Below are 21,307 nucleotides of genomic sequence, written 5' to 3' on the forward strand. Positions count from 1 at the left end.
CAGAGAAAGGGGAACCCTCCTACACTGTTGGGAATGCAAGCTGGTGCAGCCACTCTGGAAAACAGAATGGAGGTTCTTCAAAAAGTTGAGAATAGAGCTACCCTACGACCCAGCAATTGCTCTACTGGGTATTTACCCCAAAGATACAAATGTAGGGATCCGAAGGGGCACATGTACCCCAATGTTTATAGCAGCAATGTCCACAATAGCCAAACTATGGAAAGAGCCTAGATGTCCATCAACAGATGAATGGATAAAGAAGATGTGGTAGATATATACAATGGAATATTATGCAGCCATCCAAAAAACCAAAATCTTGCCATTTGCAACGATGTGGATGGAATTAGAAGGTATTATGTTAAGTGAAATAAGTCAATCAGAGAAAGACAATTATTGCATGATCTCACTGATATGAGGAATTTGAGAAACAAGACAGAGGATCATAGGGGAAGGGAGGGAAAAATGAAACAAGATGAAACCAGAGAGAGAGACAAACCATAAGAGACTCTTAATCTCAGGAAACAAACTGAGGGTTGCTGGAGTGGAGGGGGGTGGGAGGGATGGGGTGGCTGGGTGATGGACACTGGGGAGGGTATGTGCTATAGTGAGCACTGTGAATTGTGTAAGACTGATGAATCACAGACCTGTACTCCTGAAACAAATAATATATTATATGTTAATAAAAAAATAAATAAAAACAAAGATAAGCCCCAGATTGAAAGTCATAGAGACAGAGGGTCCAACTTGAAGGCACTGACACGACAGTTAAACCGAGCCTCCCTCTGGGTAGCATGGTCAGGGTAAAGTGGTCACAAGGAGGTTAGGTCAGCAGGTCAGAAGGTAGGACTGAAGCAGAGACTGAGATAGGGGAAGGCAGCATGTGGGCTCCATAGTGCTTTCTGCAGCCTTCTTCAGTAGAGGTTCCTGGTAACCCCATGTCCTTACAGCCAGAGACCCAAACTCACCTCTCTGGTTATTGTGGGACCATCTGGAACAGGCAAGGGGAAGGAACAGATGAGACAGGAGGCTGAAGGGAGTGCAGGATGAAGTGTACATTTGGTGGGAGTAAGGGGCGGGTCTGCCCAGTGCTCAGAGAGCTGGAGCCATTGAAGGTGGAGCAATTCTAAGGGAAATGAGGAGAGAGACAGAGAGAAAGAAGTGGGGGCTGGGGGGGGGGGGGGGGAAGAAGGGGGGAAAAGCTGCCCAGGGGCAAAAGGATGGACAATGGTAGGATAAACTTTTCATTTAGGGCACCCTTCCTAAAAAAAAAAAGCGCCCGGGGGGGGGCGGCCAGGCGCAGGGGGGGGAGAATTGTAGCCTGCTGGGGGGGGGGTGGGGTCTGCTGGCTAGTCTTCTATTGCCGGGAAGGGGGGGGGGGGGGGGGGGGGCAGTGTAGGGCAGGAATGGAGAAGTAGAAGAGGGGGAAGACAGATTCAGGTCAGAGGCAGGAACTGTCCACCTGGAGGTCTTGAAGGTGCCACAGTTTGAGCAACAGGCTCTCTTCCTCTCCCTCCCTTTGCCCACAAGCAGCTTTGAGCTGTGATCCAGAGAGCCCATTTTGTTCTGATGTGGAGGGCAAAGAGGTCTCTTAGAAATCCCCTTCAATTTGCCAGCAAACTGCAGTGTTCCTGCCACCTTTAAGTAAGGCAGTTTCAATAAAACAAAGACAAACCGACTAAGGGAGTTGGTTAATCAGGACTCTCCTTGAACTCTACTTCTTAGAAAAAGTCTAAGCAATTTTTTTAAGCTAATATAAAATGTTGTTAAAAAAAAAAAGTATACCTGATTTTCAGGTTGTGCTCTGGGTAAAGTAAAATTCAGTAAAAATTCAATACAGTCTACTCTTAGACGACTATGACTCCAGGCACATAAAATTCAATCTGCTGAGATTAAATTATGTTTATTATCATCAACAAACATGTATTGATTGAGTGTATCCTAGGTGCTAGAAAGGACACAGAGACTTAGATGACCTGTTTCTTATTTTAATGGCCTTACAATTTAGTGGGGGAGGACGAGTGTATGTATTAGGATCACATATTTCCCTTTCCCACTCTCCAAGGCAACTATTTCACATCTCTTCCCCTTTCTTCAAATGTCTCAAACTTGCCATCCCCTCCCCTCAGCTGATGACCTGCATCCCCTTAACTGATGATGCTTCTTATTTCACTCTGAAGATAGATACAATTAGAAGAAAACAACCCCATTTTCCCCCACCAAACCTCCCTGTTTCTGCCACCCATAGGTTTCCTAGGCTTCCCGCATCATAAGGAATGGGCTGCCCTCCTTCTAATAGCCAGTACACATATTGGTAAATCTAAATCAGCACCGGTTGTAAAATTATCATAATGAGTAACAGGGATGGAAATAAAAATGAGGAGGAGCCAAAATGCTCCACAGAGGTAATATGGAAGATACAAGTCAGAAGGGCTCGAAGGTAAAGCCTAAAATGTAGGGTAGATTTCACCAATACAGAAATATAAAAAAAAAATTTTTTTTTAAAGCAGGAAAGAAGAAAAAAAGGCCAAAAAAAGGTATGGCTAATGAAACCCACAAAATAAGATGGTAGAATAAGTCAAAACATAGCAGTAATCACAACAATAAAATGATTAATTTGCCTATTAAAATACAGAGAGCTTCAGAGTAGATACTAAAAATTCCCACTATTGTTTATAAGAGATAAATCTGAAAACATAATGACACAGAAAAGTTGAAATAAAAGGAATAGAAAAATATATACCAGGTATACTGAAATTAAGTATTTCTAATCATTAAAAGACTAATACAAGAGTGAAGAGGCAAGGCTCAGAGTGGGAAAAGAAATTTACAACCACATAATCAACAAAGAAATTACATCCAGAATATGCAAAAAGCTCCTGTAAATCAATATTTTAAAAAGATGCATAACTTGAGAGAAATAGAAGCAAGAACATACAAGCAAGTCACAAAGGAGAAAACTAAAACAGTGAATCAACATGTGAGGGTGCTCAAGTCCATTAGCATTCAGAGAAATAAAAATTAAAACCAGAGTGAGATACCATTATATATCCACCAGAATGGCTAACATTTAAGAGACTAATGATGCCCAGTGTTGGTGAGGATGTGGTGAAATGAGATATCTCATTCTTCTGCTGGATGTATTCTTGGAACAACACTTTGGAAACCAGGTTGATGTGATCGACTAAAATGGAAAGTATGCAAACCCTATAACCTAGCAATTCCGCTCCTATTAGAAAGGCATATTCATGTGCTCCAAGAACTTTGTACAAGACTGTCTCCAGATGCATTATTTGTAATAGCTCCAAATGGAAACAATCCTAATTTCCACCAATACAATACAATGGAACCCAACACAGGAAAGGATAACGAGTAGAATACACACAACATGGGTGAATCTCAAAATACCGTATTGAGAAAAAGAAGCCAGACACCAAAATGAGAACATACTCTATGGTTCTATTTATATGAAGTTCAAAAACAGGCAAAATTGAACTATGTTAATAAGGAGTACTTACTTAGATGGTAAAAGTATAATGAGAAAGAAACAGTTTGTATAAGTCAGAATTGTGGTTACCTTGAGGGAATGGGGTGTTGTGATGGAGAAGGGACATGCGTGAGTCTTTGGGAGAGCTGGAAATATTCTATGTCTATTTGAAGAGACAGTAAACTGTATGTTTATGTTTTATACACTTTTCTGTATATTTAATATTTCTTAAAGATTTAATATTTTTTAAAGATTTATCAGGCAAATACTAAGTACAGGTAAAGTCCCTTTCCTCATCTTCCTTGACCTCTCTCAGTTGACCATTTCTTCTTTCCTGATACATTAAAATACTCAAAGCCCTGTCTTTAGCTTGTTTTCTTTCTCTACACTTTCTTCTTAGATGATGCTCTCATCCATTATCTTGACTTCAAATGCCATCTATATGCTGACAAATTCCAACACTTTTTCTCTAGCCCTGACCTCTCTCCTGAGCTCCAGACCTGTAAATCCAACTGCCTTGTTTACCTTTCTTCCTTCTCTTATTCAACAAATATTTATTGAGCATGTAGTATGTTCTAGGTTCTGCTCTGCATGCTGGGAATCTGGTAGTGATGTAATCAGGCAAAGTCCCTGCCTTTAAGGAACTTCAGTGTTAGACAACTCCATTTGGGTGTCTAGTGGGCATCTCAAAAGTTACACGATCAGAACAGAACTTCTAATTTCTGGCCCCAGCCAATAAAACTCATTCCTTCTGTAGCCCTTCTCCTCTGTAAATAGTCCTATTCTCTACCCAGTTGTTTAAGTCAAAGCTAGGAGTGATTCTTGACCCCCTCATCTTTCACCATCAGCATTCTGCTGATAGTATCTGTACAATATATGCAAAATCTAACCACTTCTCAGAATCTCGAGTACTGAAACTCCAATTTTAGGTACTTTTGCAATTATTCTTTTTTTTTTTTTTTTAAAGATTTTATTTATTTATTTGAGACAGAGAGAATGAGAGAGACAGAGAGCACATGAGAGGAGGGAGGGTCAGAGGGAGAAGCAGGCTCCCCGCCGAGCAGGGAGCCCGATGCGGGACTCGATCCAGAGACTCCAGGATCATGACCTGAGCCGAAGGCAGTCGCTCAACCAACTGAGCCACCCAGGCGCCCCGGTACTTTTGCAATTATTCTAACACACAGTATGTAAGACATCTTCTTATTCCTTTAAACCTCAGATATAGAGGTGAGTTTACCATATTTCTTTATTTTATCATTCTCATGAGTCTAGGCCCCCCTTTTTTCTGAGAGAAAGAGAGCAAGCAGGGGGGAGGGGCAGAGGGAGAGGGAGAGAGAGAATCTTAAGCAGGCTCCACGCTCAGCATGGAGCCCAATGTGGGGCTCAATCTCATAACCCTGAGATCATGACCTGAGCTGAAATCAAGGGTCAGACCAACTGAGCCATCCAGGTGCCCAGAGTCTAGGCCCCTTTTATTTTCGTTTTTCCCCATTCAGTCCTGATCTCCACAGTTTGCGAGTTTCTCTGGGACATATATTCAGGGAGTCTGGTTCAGAAAGTATCACACACTTGATATGACTAAATGCCACCAGATTGTACCCTAGAAGGGTGAGCAATAGTATTCTGTTGTGCTCATTCACTATTTCTTAGGATTCTCAGGCATTTGTAGGGGATGTTGCGATGCACCACCAGTTCCTTCTTCAGGACCCAGGCACTCACTTCCTCAGCTGTCTGGAGGATTGGCTACCTAGGGCTCATCACATTGTCCCTCCCAAGGTACTGACCTGGCAGAAGGGAGCCTGCCTCAACCAGGTTGTACCCTGGGGAAGGGGCATCCACAGGCAGCCCAACCTATGATGGTTACCTTCAGCTCCACATACAATATTGCCATAAACATTATTGTATATGTCCATTTGTGGACTTTTTCTAGAAATGTTCTGGTATGTGTCTACCTGAATACTTAATTTCAGTAAGTTTTGCCCAGTTGCTTTCTAGAAGGTCTGTACTGACTTAATCTCCAGCAGCCAGGCTCCCACCTCCACACAACAATTATCACCATCCACCTTTCTCCACATATGGCATTAAGAAAAACTTGCAAAAATAAATAAGGATTGAAAGAAAAATCAGATTCCTGGTCAACCTCCAATTTACCAAAATACCCCCAAAGTTTATGCTTTGCTGTTTTTGTTAAGGGGGAAAAAAATCATTGAAACAGAGAATTACCAATATAGATCCTACTATAAAGAATTCAAATAACCATAAAATACTCATAAATCTGATTTTTCCCACTTAGGTAATGTATATTGCTTCTTTAACATGTAAAAATTTTAAGAGTTTGAGTCTGGTACATATATTTATACAATTTATCACTGATGTGAACACTGTAATTGTTAAGGAATAATTTTCTCTAGAAAATGTTTGCCAATGTGATGTATGTAGATTTTACTGGGCACAGAGGGAAAAATGAACACTCCATCAATTTTCAATTGTCCTAATGGAAAAGATGAGAATACTCGAATTACGGTTAATTCTCCAGTCACTTATTTGGGGGTTTGAAATCTTCGTGAGACTTGCACTCAGAGGAAGTAGCAAATAAATTGCCATGTTTTCATGGAGGAGGGGCAGTGGGGAGAGACCCTGAAAATAAGCAATTCATTTATACAGGGGAAAATTTACAGACCATTGAAAGTTGACTGCTATTGTGTTCTGGACCACAAGTAAGATAGCTAATTGGTTTGGCTTTGGCTTTAGTTTGGGTTTGGGTTTTGTTTGCTGTTTCTTTTCAGCAGTTATGCTCTCTGGGTTTCCTCCCCCTTAAGTTTGGCTCACTGATTTACAAACAAATAAATATTCTTGTTTAAAAGGAAAATGCAATGAAATGTGTCCCAAGCTTTTTCTGTAAATTGACTTACTCTAGCAAAGCAATTAAGTAGACGTTTATCAAAGTCATCTGTCACTCGGCCTCCATATTGAACTTCTCCAATCATGTACCGAACAGTACTCCATGATACACCCTTTATTAAAAATACAAAAGATTATTCATTGTCAATCCAAACAAGAAACTCTGAACATTTCGGGTCTTTCCCTGGAGAAAACGTCTCAAAAAGGAAGCACGAACTAGATCACATTTAAAATGACTCATAATCTCATAAGTAGCTCTTTTGCTATTACATGACTGAAACTGCCAGGGTTTGGTCACCAAAGAAAAATCTACAATACTAAATATCAAGTGAATATATTACTCACTGATCATTTAAAATGGGGGGAGACTATTTTTTCACTCTGTGGATGTAATCATCTATAATACTCATTATAGTAATGCCAAGCTGTTAGAAAAAAGTCATGTTTAGTGAAGAAAGGGGAAAAAAATCAAGTAATCAACGGTTTAATATGCTTTCTTAGTTATATATTTTCTAATCAGTATGAGAACAACGAGAAAATTATTCATTCACAGCATTTTTCTACAATGCAATCCTTTGCTGTCTCATTCTGTGAGCTATAACTGAATCAAAGTATTTATTAATTTCCATAGCAATCTTATCCTAGCAATACATTACAGATATTAATAGTTTGTTGTTGTTGTTTTTTTTACTCAATACATTTGGGGTAGGAAAAGTAAGAATGCTTGATTTTTTTTAAATTTACTTTCTTTTGGCTAAATTTTGATTCATCAGCTCCACTGCCTTCCAAAACAACTATTTCAAGGTTAACTATTATTTGTATATACAAAATGATAAATAATAACAGAGTATGAACCCATACAATGTAATTTTTCATCAAGCTGTCATACTCAATTTAATATCCCTTTATAACTTCAAGGAAAAATAATGGCTTGATTCTAGATCCTCCAGCGGCCCACATAAAAATTCATCATAGCTTACCATCACCACACTGATACTCCAGTATCTATAATTAGCTTCAAGATCTACTATGAGAAAGAAGAGAAGAGGAGACAGTAGGAAACTGGACTTTATTGAGTTCTTATTGTGCACCATATACTGTGCTTTCACAAATGCTAATTCACTTATTCCTTACAGAAACCAAGACTGCTTTGTAGATGAGGAAACAGGCTCTGAGAGGCTCATGAACTTGCTCCAGATCATAGAGAAAACGGATTTCCAACCCTTTCTAACACACGTGGAGGGAAAACTGGATTGTGTTCTTAGCTCTGTGACCTGAAGGAAGTCCTTTATTCTCTTTTGTCCATTACCTCATCAGTAAAATGGGGATAACAGTAATGCCCTCTGTGCCAACCTCACAGAGTTGTGAAGGTTCAGGTGAGATCCTCCATGCATGAGCACTTTGAGAACTGTGAAATGCAGTGACTATCATTAGAAATTATTGCCATCTATTTGTGTAAGTTTAAACATCTGTTAAGATGTGACTAAAGCTGAGAAAGAACTCTTGTGTGGGCTGAGATAACATTTTCACTTCTGAAGAGGCATCAATGAGATGCTGGAAGAAAAGGTCTGATTTCAGGTGTACATTCTCTTGAAGTGCACTGGGGGCAGTTAGGTGGGATATGAGGAAGGTTGTGGAGTTTCTGCACACAATGAGTTGCATCATTTGTGGTCTGTCTCTGCTGTATGTGCACGGGAGAGAGACGAGAGTGGGGAACACAAGTCTGAGATTAGGGTCCAAACACACTCCTAGGGGCAGTACGGGTGTGAGGGGAAACGGCTGGACCAGTGAACAATGGATTAGAATGAGCAGTCCCTTTGGGGGGAGGTAGGGGAAACCTCAGCAGGTTCAACTGTGTATTATAGGCTGAAAATGTCTGTAGAACCTTGATTTGAGGACAATAAAAATGGGGAAAAATAACAATTTCACTCACTTTTTTAATATCACATTCATCAAGGTGATTCTGAATGAACTGGACACTGGCTGCAAAGTCAGCAGAATTGAATTCATAGGGAATATTCCATCCTAAGGGACCAAATTTGCGTCGCTCCTTAACAACACCAAGGAAAATAAGTGAGATTTTTAAAATTGAATGCAGCTGATTTCTCTTATTATTATTAAAACATAAAATACAGGAAAATTAAAGCATGATACAGAGATAAGTTGATGTCATAAAAGAACAGTATACAATTTTGGATATATTAACCACTAGAAATACTATTTCATGGCTCTATGGCCAGATGGTTTACAAGAACATATCCTCAGGCGCCTGGGTGGCTCAGTCGGTTAAGTGTCTGCCTTCTGCTCAGGTTATGATCCCAAGGTCCTGGGATCGAGTCCGAGTCCCGCATCGGGCTCTCTGCTCATCGGGGAGTCCGCTTCTCCCTCTACCCTTCCACCCCCCACCCCACTCATGTGCACATGTGCGTACTTTCTCTATCCTGCAAAAATAAATAAATAAAAATCGTTAAAAAAAGAACAAATCCTCAAAAATATTTGCCAAATTGGAGTTTGGGGGCTTTAAAAAAAAGTCTAGGTTTCCATTGCCAATTCAAAAAAATGCAGTAGGTACTCAATAAATGTCCGTTAAAAGAATTCATTTATACTAAATTGGACTCTTAAACATTTCAAATGTTAAATGTAAGGGTTTAAATTTTTGTTTTTCCAGTTGAATAACTTAAGTACTTGAGAGCATTTAGACCCCCTGCTAGTTTCACTTTGTAATCTTGCAGTTTCAGACTTAGAAAACCCCAGATCTCTATGGTGAAACATGACACATCCTTCTTAAAACTTTCACGTTGCCCTCATTTGTTCTCTCCTATGGAACGGTGGCTAACTGTTTTGAATTGCCAAATTGCCCATAAGCAATCCAAAGGGGCTCAGATCAAATGATTCAGTTGCCTCAATATTCTGGAGACCATGTTAGAACTGGTACTTCCAGGCTCTGATCACCTAGCAAACCACATAAGTTAGCTCAAATATCACTATACAATCAGCTTTCTCTGCCTCGGCGCACAACCAGTCTCTAAGGGAGGTCCAATTATTTATTTGGGTTAGCTCCTAGCCCTTTGACCCTAGTGATTGAGGTGAGAATTCATGGGGAGAATAGAATCCCAAAACATCTATAGAAAGATAATAATTCTACTTCTCTACCTCTAAATATATACTAACTTTTCTTTCTCTCTTCTGCCTTCACACACACACACACACACACACACACACACACACACACTCACATGCTGTTTTCACAGGTCATTCCAATACTTCTTACTATAGCTGCTCCATGCTTTAGATCCTAATTAATACCACCATTTAAGGAATCTAAATGAATTTTAGTTTAGACAAATTCACAGACAGGTCAGAGAAAAAAATTCAGAAAGCAAGGTTTAATTACTGATTTTCAGACTGTGCTTTTAAAATATTAAGTAAACCATGAAAATTAATTTGGGTAATATGGGTCCAGATTCCTGACCCTGGGAGATCAGACTGTTAAATAAAAATTCAACCAAGTAAATCTTAAAGATCTCCATGGCTTTATTGAACGATTGATGAAATCAGGCAGCATCCCACTTAGCAAATAGGAAGGAGCCCCAAAGAGCTACAGAAAAGGAACGGTTTTTAAAGGCAGAGAGGGGATGGCACAAGGAAGTCATAAATAAGGAAAAGGATTATTTTGGGCAAAGTGACCTTCCTTTGGGTAAGAAAAGGGGTTTATTAAGGGATTACCTCACTAGTGCTGACCAGGAAATTCCAGACTAACCAGTTAAAATTACATTCCTAGAGAAGGTTGAAATTGCAGTTAGGTTACGTATTGGTTTCAGTTTGGCGATGTGGGCTTAGCACAAGTAACTCCATTCTGGGTCTGTTGTCTCCTTTTTTAACAAGACTGAGGGCAAACAAACAACTCTTAAAAATGTAAACTACCAACAGTATTTCTAGATGGGTACTTCTTTAGGTTAGGTTGTCAGGTATTAGACATTTGTATGGTGTGACTCCCACCCTCATCCCTTAGCTAATTAGATAGAAGATGGACAGCCAGCCCAAGAAAAGCCAACCAGATTCCTCCTCACAGGAATTTGAACTTAGAGCTCAGAATTGTTCTCTAGAATTTATCCTAGTTAGAGCTTAAACCAGGGAGACTTAAAAACTTGGCAGCTGTGAAGCACCATCTTCCACCTTGAACATAGAGAAGGTGAGAAGGAGCAGAGGTGCCTCAACAGATGGAGAGACGTGGTATCATCCCTGGTGCATGAGGGAGAACCCCAGCTCTTAAATGTGTCAACTTCTCTTGATGTCTTTCTGCTTCCTGTTCTCAACATTTATGTTGCCATGACGTGTTTTTTTTTTAAATTGTTTCATGTTGAAATATTTGGTTCTGTAACCAGATTTTGAACCTTAATGGTGAGAAACATGTCTCCCATTTTTGTCTCCCCTTTTGTACCTTTTTTGGGAAAAGGATTATGATTGTGTAATAAACACTAGATTGATTGTTGATTATTATCAGAATGAAAGGCATTCTCCTCACCCTCTTGGGGGTGATTTCTGAGGCTGAGACAGAAATTCAAAAGAATTTTTTGAGTGGATCCCAGAAACATTGAGGTGAGCCTCCTCCAGGTTATTTTAGAGCAAGAGTGAGTTGGGAGACTCTATGCAATATTAACATGAAAATGCATTCGGCTAAACCTTGAGCCTCTGGAATTTCTTCCATCTTGAAGCCTTCAAAAAGAAGAAAGCTAACCACTTATTGGTGAAATGAAAATGTTTTCCCATTGTTTTTTAAAAAAGAGAATCCACTCTAAAATAGTTTCACCTATGTTTGACTTAATTTTTGAAATTTACTGTTCAATTAGACAGGAGACTGAATGAAAAATAATTCTTCCTTTCCAATTACTAAAACTGCTTAAATTGGCTCTATGGAAACACTTCATTTACATGCACTGAGTCATTGCAATTCCATTGCTCCTTAAAATATGATCTTTAAAAATTGCTATAATGCTGGGGCGCCTGGGTGGCTCAGTCGTTAAGCGTCTGCCTTCGGCTCAGGTCATGATCCCAGGGTCCTGGGATCGAGCCCCGCATCGGGCTCCCTGCTCCGCTGGAAGCCTGCTTCTCGCTCTCCCACTCCCCCTGCTTGTGTTCCCTCTCTGGCTGTCTCTCTCTCTGTCAAATAAATAAATAAAATCTAAAAAAAAAAAAAACAAAAACAAAAAAACAAAAAAAATTGCTATAATGCTGAGATTTGTTTCACTTTATGCTGTTTACTATCAAATTTCATTTAAAGCATTTACTTTTTAGGTTGGTTCACTAAAGTTATAGACTGTTCAGCTTATCTTGGAAAAAAAAGACAAAATCTTGGGGGGGGTGACTTTTCTTTCACAAATGAAGTCATTTCATTTTCTTGCAACTTTTTTTGGTACTCACTGATCTCTCTAAGTGACAGGAAAGAAAGAACCCTGAATTATCACCATGGAATACTATCAGAATAGATTCAAACCATCGGAAGAAGAACTAATAACTCATTTGGAAGCTCAAAAGCAGGGGGCTTTGCTAGATTTGGAAAATTTGGAATACTGAATTTCTTCAGTCCAAATAGTATTTTTGAAACTATGGATGAGTCCTATGTGAGACAATGGAAAAACATTAAAATCAATGTATTTTCAAGAAGTTTCAATCTAGTTGAGAAAATAAGACTTGGAAACAAGGAAAGGACAATGTGATGGTGACTATAATTAACTGTCAAAATGTAACAAATGATAAGCCTGAAGAAGACATTCAATCAGAGGCTTCTGGGAAGAATGAAACTGAAGCTGGTCTTTGAAAAGAAGGGAGAAAAGACTTCCGGGCTTGGCGAAGGCCATGAGCAAAGATAGGAACACCAAGCTCCTGATTCATCTAGCAGGGGGCTGCAGGTAAGTGGTTTTACTGCAGCAGAGAGTGACCTTGGGTGAGTAGCTAGAACTACATGCTCACGTGATGATTCAGAGGTAGAACATAGACAGATTTGAATGTCAGGATAAAGAGCTAAAACCTGATTCAACAGAAGGGAGTTATTATTCATTATTAAGTTGGAGAATGGTGATTTTAGGAAGACTAGTCTACTCTTTACTGAATTTGACCAATATGGTTCCTTCTTTGTATACCAAAGAATCTACAAAACAGAGAACTGCTAGTGAAATATGGAAAACTTGGAATCCTCCTTTGGATGTTGAAGACAAGCTGCTCAACTGAGTCATCATCTTAATGATGCCAAAGCCATTTCCAATTTTATGTTAGATTCTACCTCAGCCCAATGAACCCACCTCCCATAGCCCAACACAGACCTGGATCCTGTTTGATATGGCCATTTTTATTTAATATTTAATTATCTTTAAGGGCCAAGATAAAATATCCAAGTCTACAACTGCCACTGCAAGACCCGAAAGCTCCTAATCAATGACTAGCAAAAAACCTCATAGACTTGTACGTAAACCATTAGAAAAGTCCCAAAAAGTACGCCTCAATGTTGGCAAGCCAAGGTGATGAGGAGAAAAATTCCAAACCATGGAAAGGACATAAAAGTGATGAAGGACTCCTGTCTTAAGGGCAATGGATATTTGGCAGTTATTCTCAATTCTTGTTGTGTATTAGAATCACTTGAAGTTTTTAGGACTGAACACCTCACCTTGCCGCCTCCTCCCAGGGATTTGAGGGCTCAGGCAATGACTGAGAACCATTGCATTAGACATTTACTGGGTCCAATGTACTGTTCAAACAAAGGATGGTACATTGACCATCAAAGGATGGTACACCGACCACCAGAAAATGCTATTCTGACTTTCTGCAGGAGGTATTGGGAGGACACCACAATGTAATTATTGAGTTTCAAAAGACCAAGACTTTGGAGGAAGATACATTTAAAATTAAGATTCTGAAGGATGAATGTAGCCTTGCTCTGAAACCCAGAATGGTGCTGCACTGGAATTTCTGGGAAACCATAGAGAAATGATATTAAGGCCAGAGGGAAGATCCCACTGAGAGTAACCTCCAAGAGGATGTGGAAATGTCCTCAGGGATTAGTGGCCAAATGGAGCCAAGGCATCCACTAGGATGCTGGGGATGGTGGTGGTCTCCCATGGGGAGGGCAGGAGGGCTGGCTGGCTAGGGCAGAGACATCACCCAATTGCAGTAAGAGCTCTGTTGCTGCAGTAACTTCCTGGCCTCTGTGGATGGTAAGTTCCTGGTGGAGAGGGGAGGGAAGCCCAGGGGAGTCTGGGGCAAGAAGAACTCGGTGCAGAATTGGCTTGTGTATCTCTGCAGGTTCCCATGGAAGCACCCAGGGCCCCCTTCTACTGGGTAAGTCTGTTCCTACCTCAACCACAAAACAAACTACACCCTTCACTATACCACCCAAGACACTTGTCCTTGACCAGCCAAGTCTACTTCCCCTTCTTATGGGGGGAGGGGGGAAGGGTGTTCATTTTGTTCTCTGTAACAATGAGTGAGGTTCACATAACACATGATGCCCTTGAGCAGGGATAAGTTGATGGCATGAGGCCAAACCACAATTCAGTAAGCGAACTACATGGAGGTCACACAGCTCTCCCATTTGACCTCTATTTCACTATCAGGTTCTGTATTCTGAGGGGTGATGGGCTCCAGCATGAACTCCTCCCAGGCCTGAAGCTTCAGATTATGTGACATGAACCAATTCCCTGTTCTTTTTGTCTGTCTCTGCAAGGACAAATGCATATACCTCATATTTGCATAGAGCAAGCGATATCTAGGTTAAATTTGGAGGAGTCGATCAATCAGTTAACAAATCAAGTGTTTGGCTATTATGTCCAACACTAGAGAAATCTAAGTCACAATCAATCAAACCCAGAATTGTCCTTCTAGTAGTGGCTGCACTTTAAACTTTAATACACACAGGAGTCACTTGGGCATCTTATTACAATGCAGATTCTGATTCAGCAGGTCTGGGGTGGGGCCTGAGACACAGTTCTTACAAGCTCCCGGGCCATGTGGATGCTGCTGGCCCAGGACCACAGGCCCCTCAAGAATTCTGCGTTTTCCTTTCAAGCCAGCTCTATCCTAACAAGTAAAAAAAAATATTTAGGCGCTATCACAGTAAATATTTCTGCTAGTGATGAAAACAGGACAGAGGAAGCCATGCTTGAATTATCTATGCTCCCTGGGTAGTCATAGAACTTGATAACAGGGTTTTAGAAATGGGAAAAACTTGAAGGCTCACCTCCTTCTGCCTCTAAACACACAGATGGGGAAACAGAGTTCCCAAGAGGGACATAACTTGATGATCCTCACACAGCTAATTAATTTCACAGTGAGTCTAATGTCCCAGCCTCCTGGTCCTCAATGAGGTGCTCTTTCCAGCACACTATGACTGGATTTAACCTCCTAGACATTCAGTCTCCTAGCAATGGAGGCTTTTTCCGTTTGAACCCAAATACATGTCATGTCAAGTGCAAGCACACCTTAGCCCCATGACTGGCCCATGGCCCTGTTGTTGTCCTTCTGTGTAGCACTTGGATAATGGCCACAAAAACACAGGTTGCTGCACTGACCCTATGGAAAATCCCCCAATCATCTCCCCATGATAAGCCCGGTGGAAGAGTTGAATCATCACTACTGGGAACAGAATCATAAAATATTATTATTTGTGAATTGGGAATTAAATAACAGAGTTAAAGTAATATTTGTATTAGAGTATGATAAGGCCTAGCAAAGCAAACAATTCCCAGATAAGAATGTGTGAAATAGGCTTCAGTGACTCGAAAGCTATAATTTACAATCCAAAGGCCACAATCGGACTTAGTAAAAAGAACCACCCACAACGTGTTTAACCTGATTTTAACTCTCTCAGGGTTAGGGGACCAACAGGCAGGAGATGCACAATTGTCTCCTCTACGCAGCCCTCCCTGCTGGGCAGCAGGGATCCTGGTAAAGTGGCAGGGACAAGGAACCTGAGGATAAATATGCCCAGGATGTTCTGGGATGAGCACCAAATTCCCCTCCCCCCTTTGGGCAGGGTGGGGAGAGAGGAGGTGAAGCTCTCCGTGCCACTGTGCATAGCTAAACCATGGCTCCTGGCACAAGCCACGTCATTCATTCTTTTCTCACTCCAGCCTCAGCGAAGGAAGAAATGTGGAAATGGTTAAAGGAGCCTGTTCATCTCTCTCTCTGAAGTCAAGGAGTGAATCAAGTACGTTAAATTTATACAGCTTTGAAATACAGACCAAAATATAAAATCAAATGTAGAACAGAGCAATAACAAAATGAGAATATCCCACAGACAAGTGGTTGTGGAGCCATAAAATTACTATATTAATATATAAGTGTATAGCAAAAGCAAATCACAAACAACCTGGAAATGACAGATAACCACTGTTCCTCCCAAAATCAGCACCACCTTCACTGGTGGGCTCAAAACATACTTCCGTGTGAGGCAGAAGTGTCAGGCTTGACCCCTAGATTTACCGCCAATGAACTTAACCTCTCTGAGCCTCAATTTCCTCATTTTTATTTTATTCTATTTTTCCTGAGGTGCAATTAATTTATTTTCACACACTGAAGAGATGGGGGGATGGACCCACAGCGGGACTGGGGCTCTGTTGTCCCTGTGTCTAGTTTAACAAAGTTCTCCTATTATTTGAGACAGTCCAAGGGATAGTAAATTCCTGAGAGTTTGAGGAAAATCACAGGCTTCGGAGTCAGACTGGTTAAATAATCTATGAAAAGCATTTAGCATATAGTTGATGCTCCTGTTTTAGTGTCTACTTAAAAGTACTACCATCTTCATTCATTTATTTATTCATCTGGACATCTTACCAATTTCCTCATTTTGACAAGGGTGATAATCCTACCTTGAGAAATGTGGTTGTGAGTATTTTTTTTTTTTTTTATTTGACAGAGAGAGAGATAGTGAGAGCAGGAACACAAGCAGGGGGAGTGGGAGAGGGAGAAGCAGGCTTCCCGCCGAGCAGGGAGCCCGATGTGGGACTCGATCCCAGGACCCTGGGACCATGACCTGAGCCGAAGGCAGATGCTTAACAACTGAGCCACCCAGGCGCCCAGTGTGGTTGTGAGTATTATATGAGATGGTGTTCATACCATTCCTGGCTGCACAGGCACTTTGAAAACTAAATTCCTATCTGAATCATCCATGTGCACCTCACAAATATTTACTGAGCTCTGGCAATGCCCCAGATGCTGCTATGCTGGAGGGGATTCAGCAGTTACAAAAAAGACAAAGTCTTTGTCTTCAAGAGTCTTACACTCTCATGGCCAGGGTGAGGGGCGGGGACAAGGGACATGTTAAGTACACAGACGAATATATACTAAGCCAGGTGGGGCAAAGTGCCATGAAGGAGGAACAAAGCAGGGCAAGGAGAGCAGATAGTGCAGCAGAGAAACAACAGGGCATCACTAACATCCCCTTAAATGTGCAAACTGCGCCCAGAAGTTACCTGCACGGTGGAGTGTAAAAATGCTACTGTGTAAAGCATGGGCTTCCACATGGGTAAATTACTGATATCCAGAAGGTCTTGATTAATTCCAGCAAATGTTCTTTTCAAACCTGCGCGTACGCCTTGTGGTGGCTCATTAGTGAATTTGAGAGAAGTCTGTCATAAAAAGCAAACAGTAGTTTTGTTTCTGTAAATTATTGTAAAGGATAAAGTAGAAATGACAATACCTCAGATAACGGTGTGCGTATGGTACATAAAATGTCAGTGGAAATTCTAAACTAATGACATCACTCATAGCTGAAACCCCATAAATTAGGACTGAGTCTTAGAACTCTTCTGCAGAAATATTTGCTATATAATATTGATGATTATAGTCAAGACCTTGACAATTATAAGATCTTGCAGACTCTGCTGGATCAAAAGCCCTGTCATGTTTTCATCTTTCAATAATGTCACTATGCCATCTTTATTCAAATAACTCTCGAGGAAAGACACTTATGTCACAGTAACAAACCTGAAGCAATGTGATTGGAAATCGATCATGGGGCTCAGTAGTTATCCACACTCGGAAGGAGTCATCATTGGCTTCAGTGGTAATTAATGTCTCTAGCAATTCTTCCATGAATTCTAGGCCAAGGTGACAATTTTGCAGTAATACCCAGCCACCCTGTATTCAAAAATGATTTCATATTAATTTCTTGTAATTTTTTCGCCATGATTTAAAAAAAACAAAATGTATAATTAAAAAAAAAAAAAACACCTTTGCTTAGGGCATGTAAATACTCTGTTTTGAGCACCTGATTTTAATGAAATGATTATACGTCAATACAAACATTTCTTCTGCTACTGGTAAGACTGGAATCAAGTGGGTTCAAAACGATTGTACTCTGCCATCTCTGGTTCAGAAGGAAACAGAAATTAAAACTTGAAGTCTTGTGTAAGTACAGCACGTGCACCATCTAATGGTGGGAATGGGTATTTTGGAATTTGTAAAAGCTTGTCCTAAAGTGAATCAGAACTGACTCACCCCCAAACCAAATCATCCATAGACACAAAGAGACATGCACATTATCTCCTGAAAGTTGGAGACGATACATTTGGTGACTTGGGCTACCAGAATACTAAACCTTACTCTTTGTCATCACTCTTCCCATATAGTCTCGAAACCACAAAACTTACTAAGCGCTATTTTAATACTTGATAAAGCTATCTTTAGCAATATATAAGTGACAGAACCATCACTGTTCTATGAGAACACAGTTTAATCAGACAACATTTTGATACCCTTCTATTAACGAGATCAGATCAATACAGCTACAAAATACGGAGCACAGTAAATATACGGTTTGGGTATTATGCCTTCTACTGTGAGAGAAAATACAACTCAGACTGGCTTAAAGAGCAAAGTGGACATGTTGGCCTAGACAACTGGGGTGGCAAAGGAGGATGGACCTCACAGTTAAGTTAGTTGGTGCCATCATGGATCCAGTTACTCGCTCGTTCCCCATTTTGTTCAACAATGTCAGCTTCATCCTAAATCTGGTGTCCCTCGCATGGCAAAGTGGCTGCACCTATTCCTGGGCTGTTGGTTTTTTTTTTTTTTTTTCCCTCATAATGTCATTGTTACCAATATTTATCCCACCTTAAGAAACAGAACATGGAACTTATAAAAGCTAATATTCCAAAGAAGGTTAGTGTGAACGCAGTACTGAAATTTAAAAGTTTCTCATTCGTGGAAACTAAAGAAATTATTTAAGGTCCAAAGTTAAACTGTCAAATCACTCAATGGAGTGAATCATTTGATCTGAGTAAAAATAATTATATGTAATTGCCTTGATATATATAAATTAGATAACAATATATTATTGTTATATATTGAATATAATTAAGTGATAAAGATAAAGGCTTCAGGCACTTGAAAATTAATGACTAACTTGAAAATTTGATGGACCAAGCAGAGACTTAGCTCATTAACCCTCTCTGGTCATTAATTCCCAAGGAAAAACGGCACCAAAGTTGCTACAGACCTTATGAGATCAAAAGCTTAAAAATAAACTGAGATCTTACTTTGTTTTTATAAGAGGTGTGGTTTCTTATCATAGCTGAAATTGCTATCTACCAAGCATCTCTAGAAAATTAATGTTCTGTGTATTTATTAGGTGTGATGGAAAACATTTCTCAGCATTCCATCCAGCTTGCAATTTTCAATAAAAACCATTATCAGTATTTAAGCATAACATCCTCAAATATTTCTTATTTGTCTGAAACTACGCATTAATGAAAAAAAAGAAGTCTGACTTTAACCAAAAATTGAAATTTAACTGTCTTGGTCTGTCACTTCTTAAGCACTATCTATTAATATTGATTGTGAAATTCTAGCTAGAGCTGCATTCTTAGAAACCAGGGAGTGTGTCTGCCTAATTGTAAAAAAATATATATATATATATTTAGTGAAAATAAGATGGAGCTTATACTATGGAAAATAAAACAAGCTTTCTGTGGGGATGTCAGGAGCAAACCAGCTTGAGGTTTAATATTCATTGGTAATCAAAGGTTAACTATGCATCCATTAAAGTAATGGAAAACTGATGATGGAGAATCCGAGGCAGAATGCTTCAGCCACCACTGTGGTGGTCCAAGGTAGACCTGATGGCCAGAACGCTAATAGGAAGAATGATGCACTAGCACTAGCTGGCCTTGCTACCTACCTGCTGCATGGACATCTGAATCAGCTTTCGAGCATGTACCTCTTGTCCTTGTCCCATTGAGATAGTTCTGCATTCTGTAACATAGGAGAGGGATCACTACGATGAAACATAAATTTTATCACAGAATTGGGACAAAAAATCAATTTCTGAATGGCCATAGCCACCTTCCCTCCATGGCTTCTAAGAAGGACCCTTGGGAATCAAACAGGTGTGGCCTATGGTTGTGTTGATGAGAGAAATGGGTGGGGAGAAACTGGAGGCACCACGCGGAAAGGTGAGGGCAAAGGGAGAGAGACAAAGGGCGAGGGGCTGGGCTTTTAGAGAGTTTGGGGGTGTTTGGAGATAAGGAGGAGAAAGAATGACAGTGGGAGAGGCAGCTACAATGCTATCACAAGTATTTAGAGGGAAAGAAGATTTTTGAGTTTTGCCGTATGTTTTGATTAGAATCTTTTTTTTGGTGGTTTCACGGATACTTCCATGAAAATGTAATTGGGTTTTTATTCCTTTAAGATGTCAGGTCAAGCAGTGCTTTCTGTCTGTTTTGGTTTTGTTTGCATGGCTGCCCATTTTCCGAGATAGGATTCAAGGCAATTTGGCCCCAGGAGGGCTGCATTCAGGGATAACTGCTCCTTAGACTAGATCACCACCTTGGAACTGAGTGTGAAGAGAAAGTGGAGACCACTGTAAGATCAAAATGTGATAACAATTTGGGGGAGAATACGCTATTTAGGCTCATTATTTATTTCTTTATTTTTTTAAAGATTTTATTTATTTGACAGAGAGAGACACAGTGAGAGAGGAAACACAAGCGGGGGGGGGGGGGGGGGCGGTTGGGAGAGGGAGAAGCAGGCTCTCCGCTGAGCAGGGAGCCTGATGCGGGGCTCAATCCCAGGATCCTGGGATCATGACCTGAGCTGAAGGCAGACGCTTAACAACTGAGCCACCCAGGCGCCCCTATTTAGGCTCATTATTGAATCTGACCTCCCAGGCAGAGAATCCACTTGCGCTGTGCCATATGAACTCACCAAATGAAGAAGTCTATGAATCATGCTTGTGAAACTGGAACTGGAAATTAACTTTTTAAAAATTTTTTTATTTAAATTCAACTTAGTTAACACAGAGTTACAGGAGTAGAATTTAGTGATTCATCAGTTGCACAGAATACTTAGTGCTCATTACATCACATGCACTCCTTAATGCCCATCACCCAGTTACGTCATCCCCCCACCCATCTCCCCTCCGGCAACCCTCAGTTTGTTCCCTATGGTTAAGAGTCTCTTATGGTTTGCCTCCCTGTCTGCTTTCATCTTCTTTTATTTTTCTTTCCCTTCCCCTATGTTCATCTGTTTTTTTCTTAAATTCCACATGTAAGTGAAATCATATGGTATTTGTCTCTGACTGACTTATTTCACTTAGCATAATGCCCTCTAGTTCCATCCACATCATTGCAAATGGCAAGATTTCATTCTTTTTGATGGCTAAGTAATATTCCAATGTATATATATATACACATCTTCTTTATCCATTCATCTTTGAGAAGACATTTCATATGTCTGTTGGCCATCTGTATGTCTTCTTTGGAAAAATGTCTATTCATGTCTTCTGCCCGTTTCTTAACTGGATTACTTGTCTTTTGGGTGTTGAGCTGAATAAGTTCTTTATCTGATATGTAATTTGCTCTTTCCATATTTTGGCTACTTTGGACATTGCTGCTATAAAAATTGGGGTGCATGTGCTCCTTTGAATCACTA

General features: G+C 40.3%; 1 protein-coding gene across 1 annotated transcript in view; it reads right to left on the minus strand.

Moving 5' to 3' along the window:
• Positions 1 to 21,307, minus strand: part of DNAH8 (dynein axonemal heavy chain 8) — a 385,593-nt gene that overhangs the window by 59,401 nt on the left and 304,885 nt on the right. Inside the window, exons 82-86 of the mRNA XM_021684619.2 lie at positions 19,557 to 19,630; positions 17,363 to 17,515; positions 16,849 to 17,004; positions 8,319 to 8,435; positions 6,397 to 6,498 (exon numbers count right to left, since the gene is read on the minus strand). Coding sequence (XP_021540294.2) covers positions 6,397 to 6,498; positions 8,319 to 8,435; positions 16,849 to 17,004; positions 17,363 to 17,515; positions 19,557 to 19,630 — 602 coding nt within the window. The remainder of the gene's footprint in view (positions 1 to 6,396; positions 6,499 to 8,318; positions 8,436 to 16,848; positions 17,005 to 17,362; positions 17,516 to 19,556; positions 19,631 to 21,307) is intronic.

Source organism: Neomonachus schauinslandi, chromosome 8 (assembly GCF_002201575.2).
Source record: "Neomonachus schauinslandi chromosome 8, ASM220157v2, whole genome shotgun sequence".
In the NCBI taxonomy this organism is placed as follows: domain Eukaryota; kingdom Metazoa; phylum Chordata; class Mammalia; order Carnivora; family Phocidae; genus Neomonachus; species Neomonachus schauinslandi.